The 10,570-nt window shown below is 44.3% G+C and overlaps 1 protein-coding gene across 1 annotated transcript in view; it reads left to right on the top strand.

Moving 5' to 3' along the window:
* Window positions 1–8,155, top strand: part of shld2 (shieldin complex subunit 2) — a 43,201-nt gene extending 35,046 nt beyond the window's left edge. The window contains 2 exon segments of the mRNA XM_028602988.1: window positions 1,337–1,452; window positions 6,967–8,155. Coding sequence (XP_028458789.1) covers window positions 1,337–1,452; window positions 6,967–7,139 — 289 coding nt within the window. The 3' untranslated portion in view covers window positions 7,140–8,155.
* Window positions 8,156–10,570: the final 2,415 nt, after the last annotated feature.

Here is a 10,570-nt window from a genome sequence, read left to right as displayed (position 1 = left end):
AGAAAAACAAAAAGTTGCTGCTGGTTGACGGGGAAGACAAAAGGAGGGTTGAAAAAAGCAACACAAATTTTGAAAAAAAAAACAGCGTTACTGTAAAAACAAAGTCTATCACTTGGAGCAGACTGGATTGGCTAACAGAGTCCCGCTCTCTCTTCCAGGAAAAGCATTGTTCAGTGCAAATATAAGCTGTAAGGTAGTTTAATCTTAGTAGTGATGGTATATGAGGCAAACGTTCCACTGTACTGCCGTTACACAGATCATGAAGATCTGATTGAGTACAGACTTTACACACCGTAGTTAGGTGAAAGTGGGTCAAGTTGTAATTTACTTCCTCTACCAGCAGGAGGCAGAATTTTCTGAGCAAACTGTTGTGCATTTTTTTTCAGTTTCTGTTAATGTTTTTGTCGCTTTTTTCTACCTTTTGTGTGAGTGTGTCTATGTTTTTGTATATCTGTGTGTGTGTGTGTATATATCTGTGTGTTTGCGTGTTTGTGTCTGTGTGTGTATATCTGTGTGTATGTTTGTGTGTGTGTGTGTTTGTGTCTGTGTGTGTATATCTGTGTGTATGTTTGTGTGTGTGTGTGTTTGTGTCTGTGTGTGTACAGTACAGGCCAAAAGTTTGGACACACCTTCTCATTCAATGCGTTTCCTTTTTATTTTCATGACTATTTGCATCGTAGATTCTCACTGAAGGCATCAAAACTATGAATGAACACATATGGAATTATGTACTTAACAAAAAAGTGTGAAATATCTGAAAACATGTCTTATATTTTAGATTCTTCAAAGTAGCCACCCTTTGCTTTTTTTGATAACTCTGCAAACCCTTGGTGTTCTCTCAATGAGCTTCATGAGGTAGTCACCTGAAATGGTTTTACCTTCACAGGTGTGCCTTGTCAGGGTTAATTAGTGGAATTATTTCTCTTATTAATAAAAAAGCAAAGGGTGGCTACTTTGAAGAATCTAAAATATAAGACATGTTTTCAGTTATTTCACACTTTTTTGTTAAGTACATAATTCCATATGTGTTCATTCATAGTTTTGATGCCTTCAGTGAGAATCTACAATGTAAATAGTCATGAAAATAAAAAGGAAACGCATTGAATGAGAAGGTGTGTCCAAACTTTTGGCCTGTACTGTATATCTGTGTGTGTGTGTGTGTGTGTGTGTGTGTGTGTGTGTGTGTGTGTGTGTGTGTGTGTGTGTGTGTGTGTGTGTGTGTTTGTGTCTGTGTGTGTGTGTGTACGTGTGTTTGTGGTAACCCAACCCCCTAACCCGTTGTTACATGTATGAAAAGTGCCATTTAAATAAAGTCTGACTGATTGATTGATTTCAGGCCAGGTGTGCTGACGGTGAGTGGGCAGAGCAGCAGACAGGTGTTTGTTCAGGTTCCTCCCGATTCGCTGCAGAAGATCCTTGAAGCTCCGCCTGATAAACTCCACAGGAACTCAGGTGAGACAAACTGACTTCCTCTCGATCGTCGAAAGAAATTCTGAACAAAGCGACCAAAACGTCATTAAAAGCAGCAAAAACTTTGAAAAAAGCGATATAAATGTCAAAAATCTCCATAAACGCTGGAAAAGGCTACAAAAACATGCCAAAAAACTTTGAAAACGGCGATATAAATGTCAAAAATCGCCATAAATGCTGGAAAACACTACAAAAACATCCCAAAAGACTACAAAAAAACTACAACAAATGGGAAGTGATGACACCTGTAGGCCTGTAGACCTGTAGACGTACCAATAGAGTGAGACCTGCAGACCTGTAGACTTAACATCAGACCTGCAGAGTGAGACCTGCAGACCTGTAGACTTAACATCAGACCTGCAGAGTGAGACCTGCAGACCTGTAGACTTAACATCAGACCTGCAGAGTGAGACCTGCAGACCCCAGCGGTTTGACGGCTGCCAGGATTTTTCAGGGAGGCAGAAAGAAGAGCCGGAGTCAAAAAGCTAAAACTGGAGCAAGTGTTCAAAAGACAGCAGCCGCACATTAAAGGTGCTGTAGGTAGGATTGTGAAGATCCAGTACTTAGCCAAAGAATTTGAACATCGACAACTTCTCAGTCACTCCCCCCCCATCCATCCATCCATCTTTGTCCGCTTATCCGGTGTCGGGTTGCGGGGGGAGCAGCTCCAGCAGGGGACCCCAAACTTCCCTTTCCCGAGCAACATTAACCAGCTCCGACTGGGGATCGGCGTTCCCAGGCCAGGTTGGAGATATAATCCCTCCACCTAGTCCTGGGTCTTCCCGAGGCCTCCTCCCAGCTGGACCTCCCTCCACCTAGTCCTGGGTCTTCCCGAGGCCTCCTCCCAGCTGGACGTGCCTGGAACACCTCCCTAGGGAGGCGCCCAGGGGCATCCTTACCAGATGCCCGAACCACCTCAACTGGCTCCTTTCGACGTAAAGGAGCAGCGGCTCTACTCCGAGCTCCTCACGGATGACTGAGCTTCTCACCCTATCTCTAAGGGAGACGCCAGCCACCCTCCTGAGGAAACCCATTTCGCCGCTTGTACCCTGGATCTCGTTCTTTCGGTCATGACCCAGCCTTCATGACCATAGGTGAGGGTAGGAACGAAAACTGACCGGTAGATCGAGAGCTTTGCCTTCTGGCTCAGCTCTCTTTTCGTCACAACGGTGCGATAGATTGAATGTAATACCGCACCCGCTGCGCCGATTCTCCGACCAATCTCCCGCTCCATTGTCCCTCACTCGCGAACAAAACCCCAAGGTACTTGAACTCCTTCACTTGGGGTAAGGACTCATTCCCTACCTGGAGAAGGCATTCCATCGGTTTCCTGCTGAGAACCATGGCCTCCGATTTAGAGGTGCTGATCCTCATCCCAACCGCTTCACACTCGGCTGCGAACCGATCCAGTGAGTGCTGAAGGTCACAGGCCGATGATGCCATCAGGACCACATCATCTGCAAAGAGCAGCGATGAGATCCCCAGCCCACCGAACTGCAACCCCTCTCACCCCGACCACGCCTTGATATCCTGTCCATAAATATTACAAACAGGATTGGTGACAAAAGCGCAGCCCTGGCGGAGGCCAACCCTCACCTGAAACGAGTCCGACTTACTACCGAGAACCCGGACACAGCTCTCACTTTGGTCGTACAGAGATTGGATGGCCCTGAGAAGAGACCCCTCACCCCATACTCCCGCAGCACCTCCCACAGTATCTCCCGGGGACCCGGGTCACACGCCTTCTCCAGATCCACAAAACACATGTAGACCGGTTGGGCATACTCCCAGGCTCCCTCCAGGATCCTTTGAGAGTGAAGATCTGGTCCGTTGTTCCACGACCAGGACGGAATCCGCATTGTTCCTCCTCAACCCGAGGTTCGACTATCGGCCGAACCCTCCTTTCCAGCACCTTGGAGTAGACTTTACCAGGGAGGCTGAGAAGTGTGATACCCCTATAATTGGCACACACCCTCTGGTCCCCCTTTTAAAAAGGGGAACCACCACCCCGGGTCTGCCACTCCTTTGGCACCGTCCCAGACTTCCACGCAATGTTGAAGAGGCGTGTCAACCAGGACAGCCCCTCCACACCCAGAGCCTTGAGCATTTCTGGACGGATCTCATCAATCCCGGGGCTTTGCCACTGTGGAGTTGTTTGACTACATCAGTGACCTCCGCCTGGGAAATTGACAATGATCCCCATCAACCTCCAGCTCTGCCTCTAACATAGAGGGCGATTAGTTGGATTCAGGAGTTCCTCAAAGTGCTCCTTCCACCGCCCTATTACCTCCTCAGTTGAGGTCAACAGTGTCCCATCCTTACTGTACACGGCTTGGATGGTTCCCCGCTTCCCCCTCCTGAGGTGGCGAACTGTTTTCCAGAAGCACCTTGGTGCCGACCGAAAGTCCTTCTCCATGTCTTCTCCAAACTTCTCCCACACCCGCTGCCTGCCTCTTTCACGGCAGAGGCTGCAGCCCTTCGGGCCCTTCGGTACCCTGCAACCGCCTCCGGAGTCCTCTGGGATAACATATCCCGGAAAGACTCCTTCAGTCGGACGGCTTCCCTGACCACCGTTGTCCACCACGGTGTTCGTGGGTTACCGCCCCTTGAGGCACCTAAGACCCTAAGACCACAGCTCCTCGCCGCAGCTTCAGCAATGGAAACTTTGAACATCGTCCACTCGGGTTCAATGCCCCCAGCCTCCACCGGGATGCATGAAAAGCTCCGCCGGAGCTCTTTTCTCTGTTAACTCATCCATCCTGCTAGACAACGCCAAAAAGTGGTGGAAGTTTTTCTTGAAGCAACAGCGTTAGTGATATTCATGATAAAATCAAAACGAATAACGACTGTTTGAGAATTAAACCAAAGTTTGGTCTTTGAGTATTTATTTACATTTGCAAATGGAGAAACTTTCTAACCTAAAGTCTAAATATCAAAACATCATATAGTGAAAACCTCTGTTAAGCCACCCCTCTAAATGTATCTTCTAGCATGGCCATAGTTGATCACCTTCCCCTCTGCTCTCTGTTCCTAACATTAGCCTAAACAACAGTTTATCTCAGGAGACAGAGTTCTCACTGTCGTAAACAGTCATCGGCCTTCTCCACTTCTATCTAAGCAAAAAGACAACAACGTGAGGAGCTTCAGGCTAGTAAAACTAAATAACTCTCTAGGTTATAGTTGACGGCTGTAACTGTTCCCCTCTCTGGGGCTTTAAAAGTCTACAGGAAGGAGCAGGATTTTGTGGAGGTTTAAAACAATCTTTAAACAAATGGTTAACATCATTAAACAAATGGTTAAAATAAAATTTGCCACCACACTAGTTTCTCCTGTTTAGTAGTAGTAGCATTAGTAATAGTTTGGATGTGTATTCCCGGGATTAAACCCTAGTATGCAGTTTACAAGAACTGCATCCACTCATTTATTCATTCACCCTCATTTCTGCACTTTTGGCATGAAAATAAATTAATAAACAGTTTGTTGTTGAAGTGAAACTGTGGGATTAAGAGAGGAGGATGAATGTGTCCCAATCTGCTCCATCAGGGTTAGATTCACAGTATAAACAGGATGATCTGGATGCAGAACAATATTGAGGCGGTAGATATTTTGTTGATTTTCCTTTTGGATAACTTTGGTAATATTTAAGCTTCACGTGAATTCATCTTCTGTTTGGGCAGAGTTAGCAACTCCTTCAGCTGCACGGCTTCTGAGAAGGCTGCTCTCTGTATAAAATTAATACAGAACAGAGGAGTGTAAGAGACCATGTCCTTCATCTTGTTTCCGATGTTGAAGCTCAGGTTGCCCAGGTGTTTGGCCTTGTCTATTAGAGCTCTTAAGAGCAGCTGTGGATCATCCAGCAGGGGGCGCTGCTGGACTCTTTCCACTGCAGCCTTGTAGTTGATCTGAGAAGTGTCTGAAAAGAGAAGCCAACACTGAAGCTCCTTAAAGCTGCATTCTCTCTAACTTCCAGCAGGGGGAGACTCCTTAAAGCTGCATTCTATCTGAATTCCAGTGGGGGGAGACTCCACTGGCTCCAAAAAGAAGTTTTCATAGAAGTCTATGAGAAAATGAGATTACTTCTCTCTTGAATTATTACCTCAGTAAACATTTTCATAATGAGTTTATGTCTCAGTCGCTAGTTTCAAGTCTTCTTTAATACAGCATGATTTTGATTTAGTAAATGATGCTCCCATTTATTTTAAAATAAACGAAGCAGGGGATGCTTTAGGACCTGTCAATCAGGACAGAGGCTTAGCGATGTTAACAATGCTAACACTGGTGGCTGTTGTCCTAGTTTTCATCTTAAACTTTCAATTCAGCTGGTTCAATTTCAGAAACAATGTCCAAAGAATGGCGTGAGACCAAACAACTGTAACTATATTCTCAGAAGGCGAAGCACTGCTACTTCTCCTACTTGGGTGGAGTGATTTGCTTGCAGCACCTGAGATGCCCCGTGGTGAGGAGCAGAGAGTTCGCTCAGAGTTGAAGTAATAATCACTCCGCCCAAGTAGCAGAAGTAGCAGTGCTTCGCCTTCTGAGAAATAGTTCCCATTATGTATAGAGTTACAAGATGGCTGTGCGTCATGTGACCTTGTTATTTGTACATGCTGTGACTATACAAATCACAACATGTGAATAGGAAAATGTTGGCGTTATGTTGTCACTTATTGGGAGCAGTAGGCTAGTTGGAGCCGGTTTCCTCCAGGATCTGTGCTAAGCTAGGCTAGCGGTGGGTGTGTCAGACAGAGTTGAGACACGCACGGAGATGAGAAGGGTATGTATGGATTCATGCTGCGTTCCAGACAAAATTTGTAGCCCTTAAGTTATGACTTCAAGTCACAAATCATGACTTGGTATCGTTCCAGGAAAAGTCACGACAAACCGTTCTAGCTAGCGTTAGCTAGCGGCTACCTAACGTTGACGTTAGCTAGCGCTAGCTGATACTAGCAATTTCTAGTCGGCGACATATTTTGGGCTTCATTTAATAAACATAACCTGTAGTAGTACACAATCGTATGTGTATTGTTTAGATTACAATTACTTTACGTTGCCTATTTATGTCTATTTATTTCCATTTCTCACCGTTAATCACTGGCGTCTGCAGCTTGACTGCTGTTCCAGGGCACTTTCCCGGGTAGAAGTTTGTGAAAACACGAGTTGGGATAAGGTGAATAAGCTAAAGTTCCAATAAGTCGGCGTGTTCCTTTAAACGAACAGATCGAACCCAACGTTGGGAAAAGCGACAAAAGAAAGTAGAAAAACAAACACTTTTGTGAAATTTTTTGATGCTTTTTGACACTTTTTTGACGTATCTTCAGAGATCTAAGATATAAAGATGTTCTTCCACTACTGGAAAGCCTTTGGTATCTTAAAAGATCCAAGAAATAAATACATTGTGGTGCCGCCTAGCGAAGAATTGTTGCTTTATTGCGATATTTGCTATTTCTTTTATATATATTTATTTTTGTCATTTTTGTCAACATTTGTGTTTCTCAGCTCCAGGTTCAGAGGTGAAGCATGTCCAGCTGGCAGCTGAGCGGATCCAGACCCTCCTCTCCCTTCCGAGGAAAACCATCGCCATCACAGTTTGCAGCCACTTCCTGTGCGATGAAAACAGTGTCCCCATCGACCAGGACTTCACGCTGCTGGACCTCCAGTTCCCCCGCTGACGCCCAGAACAGATCCTCAGTGTGTTGGACCATTGACCGTTCCCTAAAACCTTTCCCAAACACCAGTTGTCCAATCACAGTCTAGCTTTGCATTTCTTTTTTTTAAATTGAGTTTATCAGGGCATCCTCAAGAACGGGTTTGTATGATATCATACAAAACGTTATGCACACTAAAACGTGTATATCCTACGAAAACTAGGAGACCACTGTACGGTCACGTGACATCGACTACAGAGATCCATGACGCTGAGCGGCAGTTGCTAGCTGTTTAAGCCGCTACAGAGCTGTGTGTGACTTTTAGGCTTTTACAGTTGCATGGAGGCTGCGTTCTCTTTGTTTGAAAAGGGTGCTCAGGCCGCATCTGGGACGTGGTTTCCTTTGTCTTAGAGGTCACATGCTCTGAGATCTTTGTTTAAAGGATAGAGTTTAACCACACTGCTCAGTTCCCAACATGGATTTAAGCTTTTAAATCCGGTATGCTAGTCGAAAATGGAAACAAAACAATACTGTAGCCGGCTTGCTGGCTGTAGCTGAATGACAAGAACACGGTGGATGAAGTTTAACCAGAGAACTGGGTTTTATGACCCTAGAATGCTTCAGAGCAACGCGAGCTGCCAGTGTTTCAGCAAAGATTATGGTTAAGTTTAGGCAAGAAAAAGTGAGCGTTATGCTGCGATGAAAGTTAAGTCTTTTGTTTTCCCCTTGAAGTGAACTCTGCTCCCTGGCTTTAAAGTCCTGTGTGTTAACGCCCACACCCCACCCACCCCCCCATCCCTCCCTCGACATTATTATACAGCAGCTGTCAATTCGGTGCTAATAACTTATCCCTGTGTGTTTCATATCAAAATCTTCAGATATATTCAGCTTTCTGTACAGTGACGCCCAAATGTTTTCCAGAGCAATGTGTGAAGAGATAATTTGGCGCTGAAGCTGAAACTTTGATGTTTGCTTTTTTGAAATTCCTCAAATCTCTTTTGAAAACAAACCTTAACTTATGATGTGTTGTACGAATTGTTTCGGTGCTTGAAATGAGTTTACTGAAGTCTTTAGGTTATATATGATTAAAGCAGTAAATAAATGTCTGAAAGGAAATGTTGTAATATCTCTTTTTGAGTAGAAGCTTTGTCAAACATCGACGGAGCGTCTTTTGTCGACAGTTTCTGTGACCAAAGACTTTGAGGATATAAATATCACATATTAATACAAATCACCCAGCTTCAAATGCATTTGGGCATAACGTCTTTATTAGGGGTCCAAGCCCGAGTCTGGAAGAACCGGCGATAGCAAGAGGTGTGCCGTTCGCACAGCAGGGCTGTGGAGCCCTATTGTTTTTCTACTGATTATTTTTTTCCATTATTCTTCTCCGCCTAAAACTCTGACTACAGCCTAAACCATACATGGTGGGGGGTTGCCATTTTCAGGACTGGTACAAAACTCCGCAAGGACCTCAGGTGCAATAATTGACCCACTTCCACCACTAGGTGGCGCTATAGCTACTTTATATAGTATAAAAACGTGTTTGGCCCTATAACTCCCACACCGTACACCCGACATTCAAAAACCATACATCTACGCCTTCCCTGGATCCAACTGAATCGCGTGATATAGGCCACGCCTAATGTTTTTCTAAGGATTTGTTTTCTTCTTCTTTTCCATTATTCTTCTCTGCCTGATGTGACAAAAAGTTATAAAAATAATTTTTATACGATAAAAATTGCGCATATAACGCACAAACTAATTTGTGTAGCTAACTATGAAAACACAAACTTTGCCATATCTCGGCCAAAATAAAAGCTATCAACGCCAATCTTTAGATTCGTCTTTGCCATGACCCTCTGGAGGTCCCCCAGGCATTTTATGAAAATTGGTCACTAGGGGGCGCTCCAAGTACAAAAGCTTTATATCTCATGAACGGCTCATCTGATTTATACAAAATTCGATGGGTACCATTAGGGCCAATCCTGAGGCCAACCCTACAGTGGGGTACTGAGGGGTCAAAGCGGGCATGGCCTATGGGACCTATGTCTAAATTTACCACTTACACTAAGTGAACAACTTTAAATTTACAGGGTAGATGGACAATGGGCCATGGACCACACCTACCAAAAATTACACGTGGACCACGTGGCGCTACAATGTTTTTTTGTCTTTAACTCCCACATTACACATGGCACATTAGAAATTCTTACATCCACGTGTTTCTTGAATCAAGCTGAATTACGTGATATAGGCCATGCCCATTTCCGCTTAAAAGTTTTTTTGCAATATCGCGCAATTCGCAAAACCAACTTTTTCGAACTCGTCCTAGGCCGTGCGACCGATCTGCACGAAACCTTGTAGATAGCATCTCCAGATAGACCTGACCAAAAGTTATACAAAGAATTTTGCTACGTTAAAGTATGCGCATTTGACGACCAAACAAATTTTCCTAGCTAGCTACCACACACATATATCTCGGCCAAATTGAACGTTCTCAGCAAAGAACTTGAGATCCTTGTTCAACATCTCACTACGATGCTCTGTACCAAATTTGGCAAAGAACAGCCTTCATGGGGCGCTATAAGCAACATTTATTTGTTTCGGCCAATAACTCAATGCATTTACAGTTAGGTCAGGAAATATTTGGACAGTGACATACTTTTCATAATTTTGGCCCTGTGCGCTACGACAATGGATTTGAAATGAAATCATTGAGATGAAATTGTAGTGCAGACTTTCAGCAAAATTGGAGGAAGGGTTTAGGAATTGCAAACATTTTCATACATAGTCCCCTTATTTCAAGGGACCTAAAGTAATTGGACAATTGAGTCAAAAGCTGTTTCATGAGCAGGTATGGGCTATTCCCTCATTATTTCAACATCAATTAGGCAGATAAAAGGTCTGGAGTTGATTTCAGGTGTGACATTTTCATTTGGAAGCTGTTTCTGCAAATCCACAACATGCGGTCAAAGGAGCTCTCAATGCAAGTAAAGCAGGCCATCCTTAGGTTCCGGAAAAATAAAAAATCTATCAGAGAGATTGCAGAAACATTAGGAGTGGCCAAATCAACAGTTTGGTACATTCTGAGTAAAAAGGAACGCACCGCTGAGCTCAGCAATACAAAAAGTCCCGGACGTCCATGGAAGACAACAGTGGTTGATGATCCTTTCCATGGTAAAGAAGAACCCCTTCACAACATCTAGTGAAGTGAAGTAGACTCTCCAGGAAGTTGGCGTATCATTATCCAAGTCTACCATAAAGAGAAGACTTCACAAGAGCAAATGCAGAGGGTTCACCACAAGGTGCAAACCATTCATAAGCCTCAAGAATAGAAAAGCCAGATTAGAGTTTGCCAGAAGACATCTAAAAAAGTCAGCCCAGTTCTGGAACAGCATTCTTTGGACTGATGAAACTAAGATAAACCTGTACCAGAATGATGGGAAGAGAAAAGT

This window comes from Perca flavescens, chromosome 17 (genome assembly GCF_004354835.1).
Source record: "Perca flavescens isolate YP-PL-M2 chromosome 17, PFLA_1.0, whole genome shotgun sequence".
In the NCBI taxonomy this organism is placed as follows: domain Eukaryota; kingdom Metazoa; phylum Chordata; class Actinopteri; order Perciformes; family Percidae; genus Perca; species Perca flavescens.
Note: the sequence above shows the minus strand (reverse complement) of the source record. Positions and strands in the feature narration are given on the sequence as shown.